The sequence below is a fragment of the Macadamia integrifolia genome, chromosome 9, assembly GCF_013358625.1.
Source record: "Macadamia integrifolia cultivar HAES 741 chromosome 9, SCU_Mint_v3, whole genome shotgun sequence".
In the NCBI taxonomy this organism is placed as follows: domain Eukaryota; kingdom Viridiplantae; phylum Streptophyta; class Magnoliopsida; order Proteales; family Proteaceae; genus Macadamia; species Macadamia integrifolia.
Window position 1 is genome coordinate 352,162 of NC_056565.1, and position 26,312 is coordinate 378,473.

General features: G+C 38.9%; 2 protein-coding genes and 1 pseudogene across 2 annotated transcripts; all 3 read right to left on the reverse strand.

Annotated features, from left to right (window-relative positions):
- Positions 1-4,111: 4,111 nt before the first annotated feature.
- LOC122089210 (5'-adenylylsulfate reductase-like 5) lies at positions 4,112-12,633 on the reverse strand. Its single transcript, XM_042658765.1, has 4 exons — positions 12,255-12,633; positions 6,064-6,245; positions 4,983-5,107; positions 4,112-4,838 (listed from the first exon to the last, which is right to left on the reverse strand). Exons 1-4 carry the CDS (start codon positions 12,414-12,416, stop codon positions 4,405-4,407), a joined length of 903 nt encoding a protein of 300 aa, XP_042514699.1. The 5' UTR covers positions 12,417-12,633; the 3' UTR covers positions 4,112-4,404.
- Positions 12,634-15,228: 2,595 nt separating this feature from the next.
- On the reverse strand, positions 15,229-17,023 carry LOC122088953. Its single transcript, XM_042658335.1, has 5 exons — positions 16,632-17,023; positions 16,440-16,544; positions 16,086-16,287; positions 15,482-15,916; positions 15,229-15,288 (listed from the first exon to the last, which is right to left on the reverse strand). Exons 1-5 carry the CDS (start codon positions 17,021-17,023, stop codon positions 15,229-15,231), a joined length of 1,194 nt encoding a protein of 397 aa, XP_042514269.1.
- A 1,818-nt stretch (positions 17,024-18,841) lies between these two features.
- LOC122088367 lies at positions 18,842-25,624 on the reverse strand (annotated as a pseudogene).
- Positions 25,625-26,312: the final 688 nt, after the last annotated feature.

Here is a 26,312-nt window from a genome sequence, read left to right on the forward strand (position 1 = left end):
ATTAACCTGTGTTAACCCGGTCACTGGCCCAGTTTAGTGTGAACGGGGTGTGACAATACTGCTCATCACAGTTATAACATAACCCTTTCTCTCTCCTAGCCTTCAATTCCATAGGAGTAAGTTTCTTAATTAGAAGTATAGTTGTTGATGGAGAAAATGGAGGTTTGAGGGCTTGTGTAGGTGGTGTAGGCAAAGAAACAAAGAAACTAATCAAGAATGGTTCTGATAATCCAGTAATACGGTTAGAAAGGTTTTCAAATTGATTTTGATATTCAGCAATAGATGTAACCTGAGTCAATTTAGCCAAATCTCCTTTGTGATCTTCATAAGATGAGGGTCCAAACCTTTGTTTAAGGACCTCCAAGAATCTCTGCCAGTCACGAACAAGGCCATTGGAATACATCCATTGGTACCAAGCATGAGCTGCTCCATCCATGTGAAAAGAAGCGATCATGAGTCGTTGTTTGTCTGGAGTCTCGTGATAATCGAAGAACCGTTGTATCCTGAAGATCCAGCCTAATGGATCGGTTCCATCAAACCTTGAAACGTCCAGCCGCATCGATTTGATCGGTTGATGTTGGTTACAATGTTGAGATGCCGCAGAGTAGCGATCTTGGGAGCTGTGATTGTTCCCGTTCTGTTGATGATCATGCTGGTTGAGATGAGCCATTGTTTCCAGTCGAGCTTCCACAGTTGCCATGAATTGCTTTAGAGTAGCGTTGATCTCTGCACAGTGTAGATCTGTAGACTTCTTTAATTCACTGACTTCTTGATATTGGGAGGTTTGGAAGCTTTGGATCGTCTTAATGGTCTCATTTAGTTTAGTGAATCTGGTTCCTTTAGCCATGGATTCAACTCAATGAAAGCACCAATGTTAGAACCAGATTCTATAGTTGCAGGTTTGGGAGGAAAGAAATGAGAGATTAAGGAAGGAAGAAGAAGAACAAAGTTCAAGAACAGGGGATTGGGAAAGAAGACAAGAAAAGGAATTTATTTTTCATTACCCAGTACAAAGAGTACTCCTTGTTTTATATTCAGTTACAGAGAAAGATAAGCTGGGTTGTTTAACATACTAACACCCACTTGTCTAACTAACTAACCATATTTTAAACTAATTACTCTCCTAATGGCTAACCACATAATATTTTATCCAATGAGGAACCTTCCTTGTCCTTCTTGATACAAAAGTCTGTGGTCCCTTGGTTGAGATTCCTTCTTGATCAGCCCCATCCTCTTCTTGTATAAGTGGTGGTCCATCCACAGGTGGTCCAAGTGTATCAATCACCCTAACAAATGAAAATCCCACACATATAAGAGGCTCAAGGCAGGTTTGGGTTCGTAGATCAAATTTGCACTCCTAGTTGGAACCTTAAATTTGATGATCTATCTCAATCAAATGCTTAATCTTTCTTCTGATGAAACAATATATATATATATATATTAAAAAAAAAACCCAAATATTTTTTTTTTTGTGTTATTCAAACAAAATATAAAATTAACATCTTCAAACTTTTTAAATCATTATAGAAGCATGTAAATGAATTAAACTGATCCCAAGTGAAAATAAATGATGAGGTGGTGATATGAAAAACATGTCTAATAAACTTGGGTACCTTTAAAATTACCACATGGCAAATATACTGAAAATACAATTAATTTCTTCCAATAAATATTATTACCCTTCTTTTCAATTCATCCAAGAGAAGTTTATTTGCTAATATAAAGTGAAGATTGTTGTAGCAATGCTGATTTTGCTATATTACATATTGCTTATATTCCAAAAAACAGGGGGAGTGGGAAATAAGATTATTTTCTTGACATCTCATTTGTATGTGGATCATAATATCATATAGTATAGAGGTTGCATTTTCGAAACTTTAAACAATAAAGTTTAAAGTATAGAGTGCCAAGGCATCACTCTTGGCCTAGTGGTAGGGTCTGATTCTTACATAGTGGAAAATTGGCATAGCATCCCACATGACCCCATGTGGGAGATTGGGTTATGACTTGGGAGTGGATATATGAGTTGTAACCGAAGTATCCTTGTAACCAATAAATAAATTTATCAAAAAAATAAATGAATAAATATATAAATAAATCCAATCGAATTAGGTTTAATTGTTTATGACCGGATAGGCTGATTTTAACTACTTAATTACACTGAAATATATTATCTAAGAGCATGTCGAAATAAGTGTTTTTTGTCCATTTACAATAGAATTTAAGTTTTAGTTAAAATATATGTTCTTTTCGATATTCTTGGACTAAGGTTGCATAGTTCTCATTCCCTCCGGATCTCGTACATACAAAAAAAATTTATACATCGGATATATATATATATATATTTTTTAATATATATGTTCCTCTCTCACTCTCTCTCTTACCAAAAAAAAAAAAAACAAATAAGAGCATTTAGAATTTTTCCAATGACTTGCCAAACAAGTAAGTTAGCTTATCTACTTGAGATTGTATCTTACTACATTAATGATAATCATTAGTTGCTATCACTTCTCACATGGGAGACATGGATGGGGTCCAGTAGAAGAAAACCCCTCACCATGTTAGTAGGTCAGTCCTCAGTCCCGCAGATATAGGGGATTGCCACAATGATGAATCTAAAATGATACAATTTTACAATAATGCCATTAAATTGTATTATCACGGAGGACAAAACTTTTAGAATAGGGGCATCAATATCTGCTTAGTTGTATCTACCAAAATTAAATTAAATGAGGGTCAAATTTGTGTAGAAGTAGACCTAAACGTTCTCTATTTTCATGTAAAATTTCTTCTCTGAAAAAAGTTTTACAAGTAGCAAAATAGTGCTTAAAAAAATTCACGGTTGTAGGAGAATACAAAATAATGATCAGAGTATCAATTCTGCATGAGCATACTAGGAATGCATGGCAGTACATAGGAAGACATTAGATTAAACTAATGTGGGAGGATATTAGCTTAAACTAATATCTGAAATTTGATATGTATTTAATCCAAATCATATCTATCCAACATTTAAAATAACCACATCACCATCCATGTGGACACCTTATTAAAGCGGTCCTTGAAAATGATTTTCCTATTATAAGATGGCATTTTTTATTTCGTAAGACTTTTGATTTGCACTCCAATCCCTTCTTTTGCTTGATCCGCCCACATCTGTGCATCTTTACAATGTGGTAAGAGTGTGGTTTGCGTTGAAGTGGGGTAATCCATCACTGGGATCAAATGTGATAGAATAGTCATGGGCATTTCAGACCTTCAACATTTAGGGAGGCATTAATGGTGACCTTAGATTAAAAGGTGAACCCTTCACCGTAATGAAAGATAACTTTCTCCTATATTTCACCAACCCCAATTTGGACTCCTATGTTGAATCCCAATACAAGAAACCTTGATTTTTCTCAAACCCTACAAAGCAATGTGAAGTAAATAAGAAGAGAAAAAAACTTTGGCCAAGAGAGCCCTATGCTTGTGTGGACATCACACCAGCACACAGACCAATGAAAGGCCATATGGAGACATCAGGTTGGGGGAACATTGCAATCTTTTGGCAACCGCCTTTATTTGGGCATAGAGCCATACAAGCGGACAAGACTTCTATTAGGATGTTCAATTGGAAGTAAGTTGATGTGGGGTGATACTAAGAAAAAAAAAACCCTCTAAGTTGATGTGGGGTGATACTAAGAAAAATAAAAACCAATCTTTCAGGGTGTTCACCAGCACTGAGGCCATGGTGCCTTCTGCAGAATAGACTCTGGCCATAATTCAAGACAAGGTTAATTGAGGACATCACCCAACTCAAACACTCATCACAACTACCCAAGGGAGAACAACACTTTCTAAGAATCTCATGGCCAGTAAATAAATGTAAGAACAGTATCTGATTTATGGAAATGAAAATGTATAATCATAAAATTGAATGATAGAAGTCGGTGATTCGGTAGATAGTTTCCCAAATAAGCAATGAAGGCAACCTTTATTGAAAACTGGATAAGAAATTCCAAGCTTCTTCAGTCCATGCGTTCCAACAAATACAGTAAATGCAAATACATTAGCTAGGAATCCTCTGGAGCTATGAATGATAGAGAGAGAGTGAGAGAGAGAGAGGAAGTGTTCCTCCAAATGCCAAATAATATACACTAGACGTTCTCAAATTTACATGATTTTGGTTTCTTCAGTCCCCCAAAACTCAAAATGAGGTTAACAGCTTTAGTTATAACCACTACTAATGAAATATGCAAGGAAAAGAAAATAAGAGAGGAAGTGAAGGACATGCGAGAAAAGAGAGAAACTGCCTACTGTTGAGAACTACAACACACATGTTACATTCCAACCAACTAGGAGTTCATTTCCTCAAATTGCATCCCTATGATCTGCGAGATGACAGGTCAAGCTCAGTCGGACTCACAAGTCACCACATGGAATTGTTCTTGCTGAAGATGACTCACCCAATGAGACAGAGGTCAGAGAAGATGCCCATACCCGGGCATTTTTTGCACCTTTCTGGAAGTTCCTAGTCTTAGATAGCCTCAGCTTGCTGAAAACCCTCTTCACATCAATCATATTAACGGCACGGCCCAATAACTGGCTTGTCTCCCCAAAGATACCCAAGTTCAGGTGGGGGATATATGAAATCCAGAAAGCCTTGAAACGAGATAACATTGCTGGGAAGAAGTACATGAATGCTCTTAAGCAGAGGAATAATACAGCTAAAATAAGATGGGGTTCCCTCCTTAGAATTTCCTTCACTGAAGATCCATTCCAGAGTTGAAGCAAAGTTTTATCATCTCCAGAGCAACTAGGCCGATCAACAGTGAAATATCCAACTGGTTTGATTCCTGTTTTGAAGCAGCAAAATTACGAGGTCAGCGGAGAAATATCCAACTGGTTTGATTCCTGATTTCGAGGCAGCAAAATTAAGAGGCCCTCCAATTTAAACTATGGGGAATATAAAATACACGTTAATATCAGAGGATCCCTACCTGTTATTCTCATATAGAACTGTATGAGAGAGGACAAATCTTTTGGACCACAATACCGTACCCTTGCTGTCTGATTTACCAAAAATATTGCAGGCAAGCTATGAATTCCATACCTGGAAAATAAGCTATGAATACAAAAGCAGATGTGAATCAGTTGAACTTTTAAAGTTCTGATACAAGCCATTCACATAAACTACAATATCAACAAAAACAACAATAATAACAAGGGAAAAGTCTGGTCTTCCTTGATGGTCCAAATATCAGCCATGTCACGGTCCTTGACTTGCAGGTTTGGTGGGAATTTTGTCGACGTCAATCATCTATCAGTCTGGTAAGTTTCAGCCAAATTCAATTTTCCCAAATGGAGGTATAAACCTTCGAAAATGGTTGCAAATTCAGCATTGCAACTTTAGAGCCAGTATTGTTCAACCATGACAACCCAAGGGTAAAAGTCCTAACATGGTGGGCTATACAGTGGAGATGAGACCTGTAGGTGGGTGCTTTCCATCCAACTGTCAGGCAGACTATGGGCTGTCACAAGTTACACTTCAACAACACAACAGCTGTAGAAATAATCAAAACATCTCAGTGTTGGAAATCAAAGCCAACAAACTGTTGGATTGGCCATATCAGCTCTCCATGTGACTCAGGCTTGAATGGACCCATCTGCCAGACTAGGAAACACCATCACTAATAATAATTAACAGCAATCACAATAACTTTGGATTGTGGAGAAGCAATGAACCCCACACTTACCATGGACATGTCCAGCTTTGGCAATCCATGGGATCCACCAAAGAATCCAGCTCAGATTTCTGCTCAACCATAGGTTGATTTAATTATGTTTATGATATAATGTAAGGCATTCCTTTGGACAACCATAAACCAATCAAACTAAGTGAAGATGAAGAATGTAATAGTTATCTGCTCAAATCAATTTTAGCTTAGGTATATCCTCGGTGGATCCCATCAAAGAAGCAAACTCAACCCCATACATGGCTCAAACAATTAAGTAGATATCTTCCACCTCCCATTCGGGCAATAGGACAGCATAACAGACTTAGAGTCATAATCCTCCTACCTTGGCAACGCTGAAGATTGTTCCACTGCCAGGTGTCTAATTTGTGGAAACATGGAATTGAGGGCATCAAACGTGGGTAGCACACCACATGAAAACGGACACCAGGATGCATAGAAGAGCACAGCGGTATTCAGATTCTTCTGGTTGGAGCTCAGAGCTTTGTCAAGTGATTCTCCGTCCACCTTGAAATAGAAAACAGCCATGTTAAATCGAAACTAAGAAAATTCATTTACTACTAACCCACCCCCCACCGCCCACCACCCCCCCCCCCCAAAAAAAAAAAAAAAAAACTGCATACTGAAGCCAACTCAAGGAACCTTACACAGTTCCACTAACAGAAAATTTTCTCAAGGGAAGATCTATTGCTGAATGCATACCACAAATGCAACTGGTAACCTAAATAAAATCGGTAGAAATTTTTCAAAGGGAAGAAGAAAATGCAAAACCAGGTATCTGCAAGGATTTTAAATGTGTTACTGTGACTTGAAGTTCTTAATTGTTCACTGTGAAACTTATACTGGAAACCAAAGAGTGATACCAAAAGATATTACATTGCATGCACAAAGAATATCTAACTCCAGTTTCCTACCATGAAACCTTTGAAATAAAAAATAAAAAAAGCAACACTACTACTACAAAATGGGATAAATGAAATTCCACACAAGAAACATAAAATCACCGCAACATTATTAAATAATGCCTAGATTAAAGAAAACAAAAAAAAGCTAGGCAATAGCTAACATACCACACAGAAAACACACACACCAACTTTCAAAGCAAAATAACTCAATAAGTTTCCTGCTGAACTAAAACAAGCACACAATCACCTCCAATAAGAATGTAAAAGATATGTACGGCAAGACACCAGTGTCCGCCATCTAAAGGAACCCCAAATTGCAATGGGCATCATGATTACACTGAGAATGTAAAACCTCCTTTTCTAATGACGAAAGTTTCCTCCAAACTCTGTCATCTACAAAAGAACTTGAGGAAGGGGCGAAATCGAAGGACATTGCCTTGAACTAGGATATTCATAAAAATGAATCCCTGTTGAAGTTTGCAGCAGCCTGAGAGATGGGATCCAAAGCTTTCAAGAACCTCTTTCATCACTGCTGTTGGAGGCCCTTTAGCGTCAATGTTGATGGTTCTGTGGCTGGGTGAGAAGGTAGAGATGGTATGCTCTGGTTCCATGACATCAGTCGTATGCCTTCAGTGGTTTCTCCATGGCTGTCGTTCAGGCCAACCAGGTGCTTGAAGACCGAGCCAGATCCAGTCTGGTCCTTTCGGCACTTCTGTCGGTGTCTACGGTGGCCCCAACACCACTCGCTCATCTGCAACCACTTCTTGCATCATTTTCAAGGTTCTTTCTAGTTTTATCGTTTTATCCCATATCTTTAGTTTCTAACCCCCCCCCCTCTTATGTTCTCTCTTTCAATATATTATCGTCTTCAGCCTCTAGACATTTTATCACATTTAACTATGACGAATTAAATCTAATTAATGCAACCAAGTAATGTGCACTTTGGTAAACGCACTTTGGGCTCTCAACACTTATTAAACTACTACATTGGTCTCCATCTGAGTCTTGGTCCTCGTTCTTTCATATAATGGATTGATGGTTTTAGATCAATTCTGAAGAATGGACTACATAAACAAATTGAAGGATCTAAGGGATGGAATTTTCAAGCAGCTTTACTCATCGATGGTTCCATGGAGATTAAAGGAGGAAATCTAGTGCCAGGGCCTTGGATGTTCCTTCCGCCATGAGTGCTCGCAGCATGATTAGTGAGAATTGAAGGAGGGAGAGGATAAGGCTAGAGAGATGGAGTCAGTCAGAAATGGAAATGAAAAACAATTGTACTGCATAAAGGAAATGCCATCATTTTTTTTTTTTTTTCTGATCAAGTTACCGACCTACGCTTTGTCTCATTTGGTCCATGTCATACCATGATAGAAACTATTTTCTTACTTGGGAGGCTCGTGGAAAAATTTAGAGTTTGCAAGAGGGATCTCCATATGTTCTTTATTGACCTAAAAAAAGCCTATGACAGAATCCCTATACAGTTGAACTAGCATATACTAGAGAAGAGAAGGGTGTCGAGTAAGTAAGTTAATATAATTAAAGATACGTATAAGGGCACGGTGACTAGTGTGAGAATCGAGGGAGGCCAAGGTAGGGAATTCTCAATTAAAATTAAGCTACATCAAGGACCAGCTTTAAGCCCTTATTTGTTTGGGTTTATCATAGATGAATTTAACCAGGAACATTCAAGATGAGGTCTTTGGTGTATGCATTTTGTTGATGATATTGTTTTGGGAGATGAGATTAAAGCAAAGATTAATTGCGCGGATCTGTGTTCCAAATTTGGAATCGGATTGCTTATGGGCCCACTTAGACACTTAATAAGTCAATTGCAATAACCAATGGCAGATTCGAAATTAAAATAGAGACTCAACTAGATGGCAGAACTGTAAATAAACTCAAGTTTCCAATGGAGATGGCAAATCCGTAAATAAATAGAAACTTATAAAAGAGTGGAACTTTGTAAAATTGAAGTTGCAAAGGTTAATGGCACTTTTGTAAGAATCAGAATTTCCAAATGTTTAAATGAGTCGTCAAGAAGTGTGGGCAAAAGTGGGAATTTAATTTATTGTTCAGGGTCAGATTTGGAACTAAAGGTAATTAAAGGACAAAGAAGTATAAAGGAACTTTTGAGGGGTATAATGGGAAAACCAAAATAAAAGAGCTTTAAAATAAAACCCAGAATTGGGGTTTTTTTCAACCTTTGGACAGAACCAGAAACAGGAGGCAGATTCGATAGCTTTGTTAGAGCTCTCTCACGACATCATGGGTCGACCTAGGGCTTGGAAGGGAGAATCACAGCACAAGAATCTTGTGATTGCAGCCAAGGTTCAGCCAAAATGGTAAGTGAAAGGATGGAGTTTCCTCTCTGACATCAGAACTGGCAGAAGGTTTCAGAACCAGATCTGATCTCCGGTTAACACTCCTAGCATGGAGCAAAGATCGATTCGAGAATATGAAGGGGTGAATCGTTTCTATCGCAGGGATGTTTCCTACCAATCCCCAACCAATCTGAAGACCATTACTAGAGATCGATATCCCAATGGGGCCTGCAAGTACAGTCCAGAAACAGAACCAGAGAGAGAGAACAAGGAAACAAGAAGAAGAAAGGAAAGGGGAAAGAAGAGGATAAGTCAGGGAAGGGGAGGGTGTGCCACTCAACTCATGGCAGCCATAGCTTTAACCAAAACAAACTTTCAATTCTCCAAACTCTTAAATCTTCACCGTGTTACATGACTATATAAAGGAAATCAAAGCATAACATTGGAAACTAATTAAAAAAGAAACTAACCTAAATTAGCAACTGAAATAAAAATTTGAATCTCCCAACTAACTTCACCACACCCTACACAAACAATAAAGGAAACAAATCAAAGTACTAAATTAATCTTCGCCCAACTGCATCATTAATGCCAAATTGGAGTTATGGAGATCAACCTTGGAATCAAGAGGTTTTAAGATAAGTAGAATGAAGATGGAATATATGGCAAGTAATTTTAGTTACACTAAGACGGATAACGAAATGGTGAAGATTGAGGAGAGAGAGATACCATAAAGTGATTATTTTAGATATACAAGGTCAACTATAAATATTGAAGGTGATATTGAGGATGATGTCTCACAAAGAATTAAAGTGGGATGGATGAAGTGGAGAGGTATGTTCAAAGCGTTGTGTGATTGACGTTTTCCTTTAAAGCTTAAAAGAAAATTCTATATGATTGGCTATGATGCATGGGGCAGAATGTTGGGTGGTTAAAAAACGTTCATATAGATAAGCTAAGTGTAGTAGAAATAAGGATGTTGAGATAGATGTGGAACAAAATTAGGCGGGATAAGGAATGACCATATTTGAGTTGATTTTGGAGTTGCCTCAATTCGTGATAAGCACCGAGAAAGTTGTTTGAGGTGGCATAGCCATGTTCAATGGATGCCTTGGGATGCACCAGTAAGGAGGAGTGATCTGATTCAAATTAAAGGAACTAAAAGAACTAGAGGCAAGCCTAAAATGACAATAGGAGAGAAGTAGTGAGGAAAGGCATGCATATTTTAGGTCTCGTCTCAAGTATGACATTTCACTTCATCATATCTTTCTTTTCCTTTGATACAAGATCGTTACATTTCATTTTTACTGCTGATTTTGTTGTAAAAGAACATTTAAATTGTAGGTTGAAGTATGTAGTTCCACAAAGCATACTAAATCCCACTGTTGATGTATACATTTATGTTCACCTTCCCTAACAGTTCAAGCTTTTAGGTGAAAGGGTAGGAAACATGGTATCAAAGCAAGGAAGCCGAGGGTTTTGACTCCTGAGAAGTACATCAGAAGAGTTTTCTAGACATTTCTTCTCCCTTGGTGCCGCACGAAGGAAATGTTGCGTGAGCTCCACGTGCAAGGGCTATGGGATCTTGGCCTACACGTGCAGGGGAGTGTTGATATATATATATATATACACATTGACGTGGCCCTTCCCTAACAGTTCGAGGTTTTAGGTGAAACAGTAGCGAACAAAGTGAAAAAAGGGGGCAAAAGCTGTGCTCAACAAAGGCAAATGCCCTGCTACATACGTTGATATATCTCCATGGGATCTTTCACATCTCCATAGAGAGGAAGATAATAAAATTGAAATTAGATTTTCTCATAACCACAATATTCCTTGAAGATAAATGGATGCTACTCTGATATTCTACTATTTAAAACCATAATAGCCAGTAAATCAACATCAATGAAGTCTTTTCTCATCAAACATTCAAACCTGAGTCGTTTTTGGCCTCCACCTTGTCATTTGACCACCTTCAATATGCACAAAATCACTCCTTAACAGTGCACTGGGCGGTTGTAATTGCACATGCCCAAACCAACTCAATCAACATTCTCATCATGTCACCTATTGGTGCAAATCCTAATTTTCCTTTAATATGTTACTACAACTTGCCCAAACCAACTCAATCAACATTCTAATCTTATCACCTATTGGTGCAAATCCTAATTTTCCTTAAATATGTTTCCACATTATTCTTCAACAGAATTTGTCATTCACCCATTCTTTCCCCAGCAGGTGGGGGGGGGATCAAGAAGGAAAAATATCATTGAACCAATTAACCATTGATAAGTTTGACTCATAAAACAATTAAGTATATTCAATTCACATTCTGCTGAAAACTTCATTTCAATCTAGAGACAATAGACTTACATTTTACAAGAAAATACAAGACAGAACATGGTTTAACTACCTAAGTTACTGAAACATTCTACCAAGACAAACTCAGGACAATCAAAGTAGCCTGACAAACCTTAGTGGCTTTGGATAAACTTCACGTCTATCTCATGAAAGCATGAGGCACAAATGTCTTCACAATTTTCAGAAAATTCAAGCACAAAAATTAGTAATTCAGTACCAAACACATAGAATAGGGAAAAAGTATTTTCAAAACTGTGATTTGAATTCAAATCCTTAAAACTAAGCAACAATATAGTCCTCAACCAGGTTCGGAAAAACTGAACTCAGGGAAATGGAAAGGGGGCTGTAATCAATTGTCAGTGACAATCCAATAGCTTAATTTACAATTCATAATGATCTAAAAGAAATATGTGAAATTAGCAATACCCACATAACCAAAATTCTTTTTTTAAGTCAACCAATACAGTTTTAGATTTATTCTGATTCTTTATATTCCAGACCATGAATCCACCCCCCACCCCAAAAAAAAAAATAATGACTTGAAAGACGAAAAGAGAGACCAAAATAAAACCCAACAATCTTAACATGTAAACCTAATTACCCAACATCACAACTATAAAAACAAAATCCATCTTTTTATTCCTATAATCTATTAATCAGGGGATAATCAAACCGCTTTTTGAAAGGCAAATAAGGGAAGAAAAAATAATTCTTACAGAAGAATTGAAAGGGGGAAAAAAGAAAATTAAAGGCACCGCTTCAACAAGAAGGCATTAGCTTTTTATCCCATTTAAAATTTCAAATACCATATCCAAACTGAAATTATAAAAGAACCTACAATCCAAATAGGCAAATCAAACAAACGATCCAAGTTCCAAACATAAATTCTTAAAGTAAAACAACAACAGAACAAACGAATATTTCGTTACCTCGATATGCGAAAAGGGGGTGATCGCAGTAGGGCACTGAGATTGAAGATTGCTCAGAAAAATATGAGATTGAGGAAGGCATACGGTCGACGATGATGCGAGTCGAAGCGTAGAAATGGCGAAAATGCAAATGAAAATAATAGAAACCGTAGATGCCGCCATGAAAAACAGAGAAAGAGAAAAGAGAAGAGGATGTGACCGAGGACAAAGAAAAGAAAGAAAATCAAACTGTATTTATATTTTCCAATTCTCTTCTATGTATATGTTTATCGATCGTTCGTTCGTTCGTTCGTCGACGATTCCTTCGGCTTCGACCTTTGGTTTTTTCCTTGCACCAAACCTGCTTTTCCAGCTTCATACTGGTCGCAGCCATTTCTCAGACCTTACGTTTTATATCTCACTTATTATTATATTGTTATCGTCATATTTACCAAAATAATAATAATAATATTATTATTATTATTATTATGGTCATCATCATCATTAGATCTTAGATAGATCGTGCGTTCTTTCTAAATGACGGATATGCCTTCAATAGTCAAATTAACACTCGCCTCCCGGGTCAGGTGACACATCTACATCACTCCTTCCCTCAATTCCCCTCTCCCGACTCCAATAATGTCAACCTTCTAAATTGATTTCAATTCACGATCCTATCTTTAGTAAAAAGATTGGAACAGGAGTCAATATCACGTCAAGAAGAACACTCCATCAGGCACTCTTGGTTCTTAGCCGAGTCTGTATCCCTGGTGGCAGGGATGTCAAAAGCTGACCCACAAACCAAGATTGATTATTATTAGAGTATTCATGGTGCTTGATTGTATCCGAGGAGCCTCTAATCAGGAATGATTGACACACATAACCAACTGGAGCCCTGACTGTTTATAGTTCAACCAATTCTTTTACAGCCCGTTGGTAGCCCAATTAATCTATTTAATGATTAACTTGAATCTGATTATAAACTGGCATCAAATGCCTGAATATAAACGTATCAATGGTTTATGAGAACTGATTAATTAATTAAAATAATAATTATATAGAAACTTAAATTGATGAAAACCTTCTCCGAAACCAATGTGACCAACTACCAATATGAGTTTAACATGCTTTTTTATCTATTGTAGTTGTTAGCAGTGACATATTGATTATATTAAACAACCCAACCCACTCACCCACCACCCTTCCCTCCTCTTTCTTCTCCTTTCTTTCCTTTTACATTTTTTTAAATAAAGGTCCCTCTTCTTTTCAAGTCAATCCAGGCGTAGGGTCGTAGTCTTCTAGAGGGAGCTACATTTTCTTGACGAGTTAGTCAAGTCGAGGGTTTTATATGGCTTTTGACGCAGGGGCGGCGTAAAGGGGCTGTGTAGGGCATTTGATAAAAAACATGATGGAACGGTAGTCTAAGTTAAGCCAGTAAAGAAAAGCAAAGACAAAGAATCAGATTAATGCCATTAAAGCTCCAGCAGTTGAGATAGGCAACTGGAACTGGAACTTCACACTGTTCTTCACTATACCATAAAAGGGCGTACTCAGTGCATAAGGCTCCTGATGTGGAAAGTCCCTTGGGAAAAGAGGGCAAGAACTAAACAGCCTTATCCTCAGAATGAGGAGAAGTCGTTTCAATACCACATTAATTTAGTTGCTCACCTGGTAATATCACAGGTTTCTGAATTCTAAAGCAGTACTTTTTTTCACTAAAGGGTCATGTATATTAAGAGACGAAATGGGAAAAATTAAAAACTGTGCAAAGATGATCCATAATAAGAAGATCCAAAGAAAAACAAACAAATAGCACACAACCTAGGACCCACCTCCACCTACGGCATTGCCATTAGCAGAAAGATAGGCGCTAGGCCAAAAACATAAACTGAACACTAATAAAATCTAAAGCGCGATCTGCCCATAGCATCCTCAGCCATGAACTCAAGCACCTCAGGAGGCCATGCCACTACTGATGAAGACGCTTCCTTCTTAGAAGCCGTCTGCGCCAGGAAATCTGCTATAGGGTTTGCCTCCCGACAACAATGAGTGATTTTTCATCTTATACCATTGAGATAAGAAATAAGGGAAGACCACCTTTACCAAACAAACCACGGGACCGAGCCCCTTTGAACCATGAGCACCACAGCGCCCGAATCACATTCGATCCACAGAGATGCACAATTCATCTCTCTTGCTCTCTCAATTCCTTCAATTAACGCTTGAAATTCAACATGGAAATTCGAAGCTATTCCTAAATAGGAGTTATAAATCGATACAATCTGGCACTTGCTGTCCCTTATAATGCCACCTGCTCCTGCATTCCCTGGATTACCCAAGGACGAGCCATCACAATTTAGCTTCCACCAACCATCCATCGGAGGCAGCCAAAAAATTTCTCGCACACCTTTAATCTTCCTTCTTGGAACCTCCATATTAAGCTTCAAGCATCTCTTAGAATCTAGGCGAGATTTAATTCTATCACTTTTTCCTGGGCCACGTCTTCTGATCTCCTCCATTATTGTATGAAAGACTTGACCATAAGATCGATGCAGTCCCCTAAATCTCCTTGAGTTCCTTTCCATCCAAATAAAGTATGGAACAAGAATCAAGCCTGCCATCCACATTTGAGACAGTCCAATGGCTTTGGATTTTTGAGTCCACCATGAAACATGCCCTGAAAAATATTCCCCCTGATAGGGCCAATGAAATCCAAAGACTTCTGCAAACGCCCTCCAAATGTAGACAGCTCCATCACATTCCAAGAACAAGTGATTTATAAACTCCTCAGCCTTATTGCACACCTCACACCTAGAAGGGAGCGGCACTCCTTTTCTTTTTACCTTGTCGTCACAAGGAAGCTTTCCATGCATAAGTCTCCATCCAAACACTGATTGGCGGGGGATCAAAACCGAGCTCCACACTACTTTTGCCCAGCCCACTTTAGGAGAAACCTTTCTCAGTGCTTCCCAGGCCGATTTAGTGGAGAAAGCTCCTAAGGAGGATAGAGACCAGCAGCATCGGTCTTTCTAACCCCGCGGCAAGGATATATTCCCTATAGCTTTGAATATATCATGTAAAAATTCAAACTAAATAGAAGGAAAACACCACTTACCGTCTCCAATAAAGTCTGCCACTCTGCAAATGCTATAAGAAAAATGAGACAAAGGGAGGGGGGAGAGCTCAGCAATAGACAGGGGGCCTATCCATCGATCCTGCCAAAAAAATATGTCCTCACCGGTACCCACCATCCAACGCTCAGATAGAGATTCAAAGTTCAACATCTTCGCAATTCCTTTAAACACCGAAGATGCTTTATAACCCTTCTTGAGGTCTCCACCTTCATTCACAAACCTAGCCCGCAAGAAGGAACTAAAAGCAGATCCTTCATGCTTCATTTGCCACACTAGTTTGCTGAGCACCGCACAGTTGACATCCCTCAATCGCCTGATACCTAAACCCCCTTCCTCCTTAGGTCGGCACACCTCTTCCCATTTCACAGCGATTTTCTTCACTGTATAAATATCCCCTGACCATGGGAAATTCCTAATCCAACGCTCCACCGTTTTAATTACCGATTCAGGCCACCAATAAATGGAAAAATTATGAATAGGCATACCTGAGATCATAGACCGAATGAGCTCTGCACAACCTGCCATTGAAAGGAGTTTGCCTTGCCATCCCTGTAATCAAGATTTAATTTTATCCATAAGAGAAAGCATCCTATCCTTCTTGACAGCGCCCTTGAAGATCTCAACCCCAAGATACCTCGTCGGAAGAGAGCAAGTTGGGATACCCAGAAGATTAGATATATAGATCTTCCTGTGAGGGGCGACTTTGCCAAAAAAAAACCTTGCTCTTCTCCAAGCTGAATTTTTTGCCAGAAAATTCTCGGTATTTAAGCAGGAACTCTCTCAAACATCGAACATGTTTCGCTCCGGCGTTCATGAAGATAAAAATGTCATCCGCGAAGAGCAGATGACTGGGAACAGTGGCACCTCTAGGACCAGGGAGCGCCTTCAATTTTCCCTCTTTTAATAGACCATTTAGACCCCTGCACAACACTTCTTCTGCAAAATAAAAAGCATAGGGGAGAGCGGGTCCCCTTGTCTCAAACCTTTCTCAACTCCAAAGAAACCCACCGGACCACCATTCAATAACACTGAAATTCTAGAAGAAACCAAAATTTCGTGAATCCAAGCCAACCACACATCCGAGAAGCCGAATCGTTTCAAGACCGCAAAAAGAAAATCCCATGACAATGTGTCATAGGCCTTCTGCACATCAATCTTAATACCCATGCCACCCCCTCTGACAGATGTATGTAATAAATTAGCAAGCTCGGAGGCTAACACAATATTTGATGAGATAATCTTACCTTTATGGAACGCCCCTTACTCATCTGACACCAATCGAGGGAGAAGGCAAGATAACCTCTCAGCCATGATCTTTGATAGGACTTTGCAGAAAAAGTTTGCCATACAAATGGGGCGAAATTTATCCAGAGAGACCGCTCCCTCCACCTTTGGAATTAGCGTCACAAAACTGTTATTTACTCCATTCGGAAGCTTCCCACAGTGGAAGAAAGCAATCACAGCCCCACAAAAATCGTCACCTACTATCTCCCAACACTGTTTGAAGAAAGCTCCTGGAAACCCATCAGGGCCAGGAGAGCTATCTGGATCCAACCCCCATACCACCTTCTTAATCTCTTCTCTGGCAGGGATAGCTTCTAATATGGAAGAGTCCTCCCTATTCACCTCATTAGGAATCACTTGCAACAGCTCCATATAATCTATGCAATGGTCCACTTTATGAAAATTTTCAAAAAAAAGTGACACATATTCTGCCATCTGCAGCGGCTCAGAGACCACTGTACCATCTTGTTTTTTCAAAGTGCGAATGCTATTTTTTATACGTCGCACCTTAACCGATAGGTGAAAGAACTTTGAGTTACGATGAACTGCAGTGTTAAATAGGGGGTAAGAAAATAAAAATATTTAAAATTATGTCTTAGACACCTGATAGGATCTTCACCAAAGCAAGCATTACAAACTCTGTGATCCTACAGTTTCTGTTTTTATTTATTCACAAAGCAAAACATTATAAATTTTCGGCATGTGATGGAACACCATAGGTTTTCACTCTTCACAAAAGGTGGTGGTTTTGAGGGGGAGATGAAAAAAGGGGGGAAAAAAGGGAAACACATATATCAACTGTTTATTACATTATGTTTGCTATATATGGCCGTCTGGTTTATCTTCACACTCAAGTAGAGCCTGAACTACAGCATCCATGGATATCCAACAATGTGAGATGCCATTGTGCTGAATTATAAGGTACAGACAAAACAGAGAGGGGCATCAGATTCAGAATTCAACAGGTATGAAAAGTAAGAAATAAAAGGGTTGTTTTAACAGTTTTAGCTTCAACCCCAAAAGAAAAAAAAAATCAAGTCTTGTTTTATACAATTTGAGAGAGATGGTAGAGACTTTGCAGACAAATCTCAAAACATATTTTAAGTCATAGATGCAGATATCAGGACAAGAGCCAATGAAAGAACAAGATCTGCAGAGGCATTTCAATTAACTAACTCCCAATCAACTATAGTAACTGTAACATAATGCAGATCTAATCTGAAAAACTCTGGAAATTCATTGATCTGAAATCGAAGATGTGATCTGGTATCAAGAACACCACTACATCTAATCCACTGAAGCCGCTGACAGAGTCCTAAAAGCTGCCTAACAATAGATCCAGAGGACATTACATATTTAATATCAGAACAACAGAGGAGATCGGAAGAATGCATCGGCCACCAATAGGATAGAGAATTGGACAGTAACAGAGTAGAAATTTTCACCAAAAAGAAAACAGAGTAGCAATTCAACAATCTGGTGTTCGAAATACTACCATGTTTTTTAGACCAATCATGTTCTCTAATACTGAAGAACTAATCAGAAGTAATGAGATCCAAATAGAAAAATCACAAACCTCGATCGAACTTGCAGTAAATCAGAGAAATTAATGACAAGATAAAGATTACCGCAAATCGAGATCACTTTGACCTTACCTCAAAAAGCACTAAAAAAAAACCTAATAAAAAAGGCCAGAGGACTCTCTCTCTCTCTCTCTCTCTCTCTCTCTCTCTTCCTTTTAGGGTTTTCTCATTAGAAATCAAGAGGAAGAAATCCTTGAGGAATAGATGGAAGAAAACCTAACTAGGCAGCCGAATGAAGAAACGTTACCTGCTCTGCGATTTCAGAACGTTACCTCTCTCTTCTCTCTATGAGCGATTTCACAGGGCACCCAGGATGAAGAGGTTTACCTGCTCTGCGATTAGAAGAGAAGAAGAAGAAAGAGAAGAGGTTTAGAAGTTACCTGCTCTGCGATTTCACAGTGGCGAGATGGAGATGGAGCTCTACTCTTGTCTCCTCTCTGTGTGCGGACTCGTGAGCAAAGGGAATCATCGGGAACGATAGTTCCAACTTCTTTTAATTTGGAACGAAACTCCCCCCACGGAACGCCTTTTGGGTGTTTCGTCAAATTGACCTATTTTCCTTTTTTTCCCACTTTTTGTTCTAAAAAAAAACAAAACACCACAATCATGCACCAAACACAAGATTCCGTTTTTTTATTCTAATAGAACGGAAAAACGACAGAAACGTCTTTTAAGAACAATACCAAACGGGCTCTAAGACCCCCAAAAAAGGTTTTGATAAGATGCACAACTTATGCTTCATTAGCTATATCCTACATCTGGGTAAAATCACTGCCTCCACTATACATCTTGCCTGAGGATGATTTTACATATGCTAATGTTCTTCAAATGCAGCAGTGCCTATGACTTGGTCTGAAAGTAGTATTAACATGAAAATACATGAACCCATCTATCCCTGCTATGACTTCGAGCATTGTCCATTGACGCAGGTCCACTCTTCAGTTCAGTGCATCTCTGAGCTTTCTGCTTAGAACTATAAGTACCTTCCAGTTCAGTGCATGCATCATGCCTGAGAGAAAGAGTATGGCATGCCCCATCATAGGCAGCTAATAAGACCCATGAGCTGATACTACGGACCTAACAGCTGGCCAACTACTTGTCCACAAGAGAGACCCATAAATGTGTCATCCAGAAATCAGGATCAGCTCTGTGCCATTTCCAAAAGGCCAGCTTATCTATTGAGCTACTTTCTTCAACACATATGGGACACCAATCGATAAACTAGTGAACTTTCCCTCTTAGAATTACAGTGCCTTTCGGTTCATTGCATGCACCACACCTTAGATCAGGAGTAATGCTACGCCACATCACTGGCCTGCAAGTAGGATGCCAGCAGTTGATAATACAGGCCATACAAATGGCCAAACCCGTTGTCCACAAGACATTCTCATAAATGTGTCATCCAAGATCAGTTCTGTGCCATCTCCAAATGCTAGCATATCTCTTGAGCTACTTTCTTCAACACAGACAGATTTATTTTTCAGCCTGTTATCAAACATGCTTTAGCCTGTCAATTTAAAAAAAAAAAATACTACACAGTCACAGTTAGCGAACTCAAAAATCTCATGCAGATGATAAGAACCATCAAATAAATGATTATGATCATCCAATATGATCAATCATCCGAACAGTTGGGAATTGAGATGGATATATCTAATGCAGGTCCCTGCTAACAGACACAGCACAACTAGCCCTATGGAATATTTTTGATGAATTGACAAAATCATAGCAGCCATTTTGCTCCTTCTACGCATTCTCTTTAGCATGCAAATGACAGTCACCACCACTACCACCAAGAAAATTAGTAAATAAAAAAAAATATCGAGTTTCACATTTACACAAGCCATATAGGAGAGACCACTGAATTCTTCCCTTTCGTTAAAGAGATAATATCAAGGAAATCTCTAACAAGAACAATGCAAGCCATTATAGAGGGATCCTGCTTCAATAGGCCAAGTTTTACCTTAAAGATGGTATTGTATATCAGTCTCTAAGAGGCCTTAAACATCTTGAAAGTGTCAACACAGTATCGGGCAGAAGACACTTACTGTACTTAGTTTTTTGGATCAGTAACTTACTCGCAGTACTACTATATTATTTGCTCTTCTACCAAACCTAATCTTTATCTACCCCCCCCCCTTCAAAACAAGAGAAAGATAGTCAAATAATTTCAATTTTGCACCCAAATCTGGTGGACTCAAATGGTAAATACCCCCCGCCCCCTGCAGAAGCTAATGCCCTCTGCATAGCCCCACAAAGCTCCACGAAGCCACGGTTGCCCTCACTGGCCACCTGTTTAGGCCATCTCTCTATCCACCATCAGATCAGAATATTGGTTACCCTCTGGATCGGCCATGTGACAAGTTTTAGTCCTGAACTTAATTGTGCGACCTACCATATATTGAACATTTACCCTTCTTGTTAGGCCAGTAAACCTAACTGTTCAAAGTTGAATTTCCTACCATTTCCCAAAGCTTTGAAATATTGGTTTGAGCTAAAGTTACCAGAACTGTGGCGTGGAAAACATGTCAACAAAACAAAATTTGAAAGCAACTAAACTGGCACAAGTGCACAACAAAGTGATACATACAAAACATCCGTTTGCCTATATATGGAGGGCAAGGGTTCTCTTAGCCACCAGGGTTTCCATCAACCCCCTCACAGTAATTTTTATATTCATTTTCCCCCGTAAAAAATGAATATAAAATCACTGTGAGGGGTGTAGGGTGCTGGGCAGTTGAGATACTTTTCCCATTTATAATAAAATGGGCAGCTGGGAAGAAAATATTTGCCTTTACATATACAAAATGGTTCAATGTCAAGTTAAGTGTATAAAAACTTAAATTTTTATAGCATTAATTTCATATAGTAATCTGCAAGGGTTTATAAGAGTAACAACGTAATTTGCAACCAAAAAAAAAAAAATGAAAAGAACAAAGCTCTTACAAACCTAATAGAAGTTATTTCCAGATTCTCTAACTTGTTCAAACATTGCTAGACTAGGAAATCGTGGCACATGAAAGGTGAATTCTCACCCTGCATGGGTATTTTGTCTCTGAAGCTCATTTTGAACAAACCAGTATAAAAGTTGTTTAACTGTGAGAGTACATTCTCCATTTAAATAATTATCTGATATACCTGCATTTATTTTAGGAGATTAGAACCACTTGATGAGGATTAAGATCCATGATTCTTCACCACCATTCTATGCCCCCACTGATTTAACTAACTGCTTTCCATGAACCTCAATCATCAAGATATTGAAGTGAGTATGTACAACAACCCACCGACTCCAAAACATATATCAGGACCTACTTGCATTAGATTTAGCCATTTAGGAATCAAGCTTAGTCAGGTATGGACTGGTTAACAAAATGGAGAAGCAAAGTGAAGTTTTTTAGACTGTTGACTGCTTGCAGCTTTTAACATGCGACTTTGGGTGCTAAAGAGAATAGAGTCAATAGACATGGATGCCCTTGCTGCCCTGGACAATGGTTTAGCATATTTTTAATGCCCCGCTTTATCACCCACTAAAAAGAAAGGGACCTGTTCTCATCTGAGCTCTATTTTCAACCAACATAAATCTATATGCTTCAGCATTTTGCTATTATAGCTACAGATTAATATTGTCAAGTCACTCATTCATTGATTGATAGACACAAATATTAGAAGGGAGATGTGGGTAGGGTGGTGATGATGGTTCTCAACCATCATATCCCTTCACACACGCACATGTGACCTTGAATATGAGAGATCAAACAGGTTACGATTGTTCCCAACATCTATGTACATGCAAGAGATGACTATATTCACACATTAATGGTGTTTTATACAATGCATATGGTATGGTAAATCATTCCAAAGTGGGAGATGTTGACCCGTGTGGATCAGGTTCCCATAATTGACCATATCAATCTATTATAGGAAGTACCGTGTACGCTTAGCTATTTACACATGTGTATGAACGAACCCTTTCTTGATCTCTCACATAGCGTTTAAGGGTGTATGGGACTATGGGTGCATGTGTAAACATGCATGAGAAGGAACATGATGGCTGCAAACATCAGGCCCCTCTCTTCCTCCCTGTTGTCTCCAACAGAAATACAAAGGAAATTTTTCAAAGGCAAATCTTATTTACAAACACAATGTAAGGGAGCATAAGCATGTGTTCATGCTTATTAAGAAAACGATCACATTATAAGAATGTGATAGTGCGTTTTAGTAGTAGTGTCAATGAGAAAAAGAAGGTACCTATTCCCTAATGGCTGTTATATGTGATTGATGGGTGCTTTGGATGCAAAAGTGAAGCTATATAAAAAGTTTGCAGCCCATTTGGTAAAAGCATCAGAAATCATACATATATCTCTTCCCATAGTACCTTGGACCGCACATCAAGGTGATGAACGATCATTAATTCACTAGCCAGCCCCAACAACATAACTCTAAAATTTCACCCTATCCTGGGACATCATTTTCTTCTATAACTCAGCAGTGATCATTTCAAAGAAATTGTCAAAATTATACTTTGAAAAATAGTAAGTACAACATGTTAATGTGTGTCTAATATAAAGGAATTAAAAGAATGCAAGTTAAGTTATTTACCTAAACAATCACCAGATGAGAAGCAACATAGAAATTGCAAGCATCTCTTATAACCATGGTTAAAAATTATCAAGCAGGCTGTATTTGAAGCCTTGGTTGCAATTCGTGGAGTTTCATCAACAACTCATGGCATGAGATACCCAATCCTTTTGATGCACCAAGTGAAAAAGTGGGGATTAATTCCATGATCTTGGGATTTTCTTCATCCATACAAAGACAGTTCAAAATAGTAGAAATTAACCCCATGTCAAGAACAACACCCTTAGCTGCCATTTGATGAATTAAGTTGATGACTTCATCTTTTTCACCATTTTCGCTAAAACCATTTAATAGTGAATCGTATACAATGGCCTCTGGTGACAAACCACGAGCAATCATGGCCTTGAACATACTTTTAGCCTCATCCAAGAGCCCTGCCTTTGAAAACCCATTTATTAATGTGGAAAAAGTAATTAAATCAGGAGTGAAACCGCTTTGAAGCATTTCCACAAGCAATTCCTTTGCTGCTTGAAGATCCCCAGCCTCAAGTGCTCCATCAATAATGGTATTAAATGAGATCACATCAGGTTCGCAGTTTGCATGCCTCATTTCTTGGAGCAAACTCCTTGCATTCTCTAGATTACCCTCCTTGCACAAAGATGCCATCAACGTGTTGTAATCAAACAAAGTTGCACATAAACCCTGCACTTTCATTTCAGAGAGAAGCCCTTTCACAGTACCAACCATTCACATTTTGCAGAATCCATCTATCATGATACTATAGGTGAAGGAGTTTGGAAAAATCCCCCTGCCAAACATCTCCTGCTGAAGCTCCATAGCCTTATCAACATTTTGTACCCTTAAAGACCCACCAATTAGCATGTTATAAGTGACCAAATTGCTGAGGTTCTTCCTCTCAACCATCTTCTGACGAGCCCCCATGGCCTCATCAAAACGGCCTGCATTGCAAAGCCCCTGGATTAGCATGTTAAAGGTCATAGTGTCTGGCTCAACATTGGACGTACCTTTGCCCATCTTATTGAGTAGATCCATTGCTTCATCCATTTTCCCAGTATCACAAAGACCCCCAATTAATGTATTGTAAGTCACTACATCAGGCATTGTCCCCCTTTGGGCCATCGTGTCAAAAAAATTCAATGCATTAGACACCAAGCCCTCTTTGCATAGTCCATTAATTAAGACATTATATGTTACTATGTTGGGCTCTTCCCCCTTCTCCATCATCGAAGCCATCAATTCCATAGCTTTGGTAGCCCTCCCATCCTTGCATAGGCCATCAATCAAACCAGTATATGTAACAACATCTGGATCAATCCCAGATTCCATCATGGAACCTAACATTGCTGTAGCCTCTTCCCACTGTCCCAGCTTGCTAAGACCTTGCACCATGCAAGTATAGGTAACAACATTTGGAGAAATTCCCTTGTCCCAACATCACATGGAACAGCTCCTTCACCTTACCCAAATTTCCACTACGACAAAGACCATTTATAGCTGTACAATATGCAACAACATCTGCATTGAGACCCTTTTCATGCATCTCATATAACAAACCCACCGCCTCATCAACTCTATCTGCTTTACATAGACCATTCATGAGAGTGATGTATGTAACCACACTGGGGCAACATTTCTTTGCCTCCATATCAACCCGCAACTCCAGAGCTTCTTCCAACTTGTTTGCCTTGCAAAGCCCATTGATGATAGTGTTACAAGAAACCACATCAGGAGATATCCCAATTCTCCCCATTTCCTGGAATAGTTCTCGCGCCCAGAGGACTTCGCCACCCAAAGATAGTTCCTTCAGTAAGAGGTTCAAAAGGAAAATGTTTATGGCCTAACCCAACTTCAAGACTAACCCCATGACTCCAAAGGCGAATTTGGGCTTCCGGGCACGTAGGAAACAGTCCATTAACGCATTTAAGGATCGGTAGTTTGGAAAAATTTCCAAATGGGTCATCTGCTGATATGTGGAAAAAGCCAGATCATACTCTCTCGACTTCGCAAGGCCATCGATAAGTGAATTACAGGTCGAAGCTGATGGATTGAAGCCAGAATTGATGGCACGATTGACAAGCTCAAACACTTCCGCAACCTGACAATGGGGATTATCACGTAGGGATCTGATACGAGTCTCCAGCTCGATTCGTGGATCACTGGAATCGGGAACATCGTTCAGGGCCAGACCCGAAATGAATGAACTGAATATGCCACGGCCATGGCGGCCATGAGAGGGAAGATGAAGATGGAAATCATAAACGATAGATTTTACAATCATTGGTCTATTTAGATTATAGAATGACCAGAAGAGCTTGACATTACATATCATCACCACCATAAAATAAACACAGATGTAACTCAAACACCATCATTCTACACAAAGAAGAAAAGTTGAAAGCACGGAAATCTTACTAATTGTTACCTCCGTAGTCTTATATCTTGTTTATCCACTTTCTGCAGGCAAACCTGAATTAGTCTTCGAATTCGGCGAAGAAACAAAGACAGAGGCAGATTGGCAGAACCGAAAATACAAGAGGCGGCATAGAGCATATGGGGGTATTTTCGTAACTGTAAACTAATTTCTCTGGGACTCAAGTTTCTTCACATGAACAACCTCAGACTTTTTTTTTCTTTTTTCTTTTTCCTTTTTCCTTTTTCCTTTTTCCTTTTTCCTCACTCTCCATCTCTACAACCTTTTAGCTCCCTTCTGTTTTTTTTTCAAATTTGGAACCTCTTACTCTTCACACCACAATTGTCAAGGCATATGTGTCGCCTAATGCACCCCTGGTTGGATGACGCTTGGCTCGCCTAGGTGCCCTCTTAGTGTTGTTTAGGCATGCAGCCCTTCTCCATTGCCTTGGGTCTCCTAATCATCTTGTAACATGTAAGGGTCATTTTTAATGCTAAAATGTAAGTCGTGTCTCCAGCGTTTTCAATGAGGTGAATGCTATTGACATGCCTGTTGCCTTAAGATGAATGAATTGATTTGTCCCTTAGCTCACATTCCATAGTAAGTGGGTTTTCATTTCATTGTGTTTGCGTGTATGCAACTTAGGTGTGTATTATAAGCTTTTTTTTCTTCTTTCTTTTTTTCAAACTATTATTCGAATCGATATTATATAATTTTAGGCTGTGTTTGATATGCATTCTTAGAACTTACTCTAGGTCAATAATGCATTCCAAAAAACCATAACAAATGCAACTTTATAAAGGGTATTTTGTAATTAAAAGAGGTATGGAAATATTGAATACTATATCATCAAATAAATGCCCAACAATACCCCTGGTGAGTGGCAATGAAGTAGGTAGCCCGTTTCGTGGAGGCTTCATCTTCTTCTTCTTTTCTTATTGCTATTTTTTCCAATGCACCTATTGTCTTTATTCTTTATTTTTCACCACTTTCCTACCCTCTGTTTCTAGAAAGAAACCATTTTGTTTTGAATCCCTGAGTTCTGGAACTTACCCAACCATTAATC

Coding starts and splice junctions, on each gene's coding strand:
- LOC122089210 (XM_042658765.1), bottom strand. CDS start 12,416: ATGGCGGCATCTACGGTTTCTATTATTTTCATTTGCATTTTCGCCATT. Junction 6,246..12,254: donor CCCCCTTTTCGCATATCGAG/GTAACGAAATAT, acceptor TTCTATTTCAAG/GTGGACGGAGAATCACTTGA. Junction 4,839..4,982: donor GTTCTATATGAGAATAACAG/GTAGGGATCCTC, acceptor GCTTCAAAACAG/GAATCAAACCAGTTGGATAT.
- LOC122088953 (XM_042658335.1), bottom strand. CDS start 17,023: ATGGAGCTGTTGCAAGTGATTCCTAATGAGGTGAATAGGGAGGACTCT. Junction 16,288..16,439: donor TTCGGCTTCTCGGATGTGTG/GTTGGCTTGGAT, acceptor AGTGTTGTGCAG/GGGTCTAAATGGTCTATTAA. Junction 15,917..16,085: donor TCAGCTTGGAGAAGAGCAAG/GTTTTTTTTTGG, acceptor TCTTGATTACAG/GGATGGCAAGGCAAACTCCT.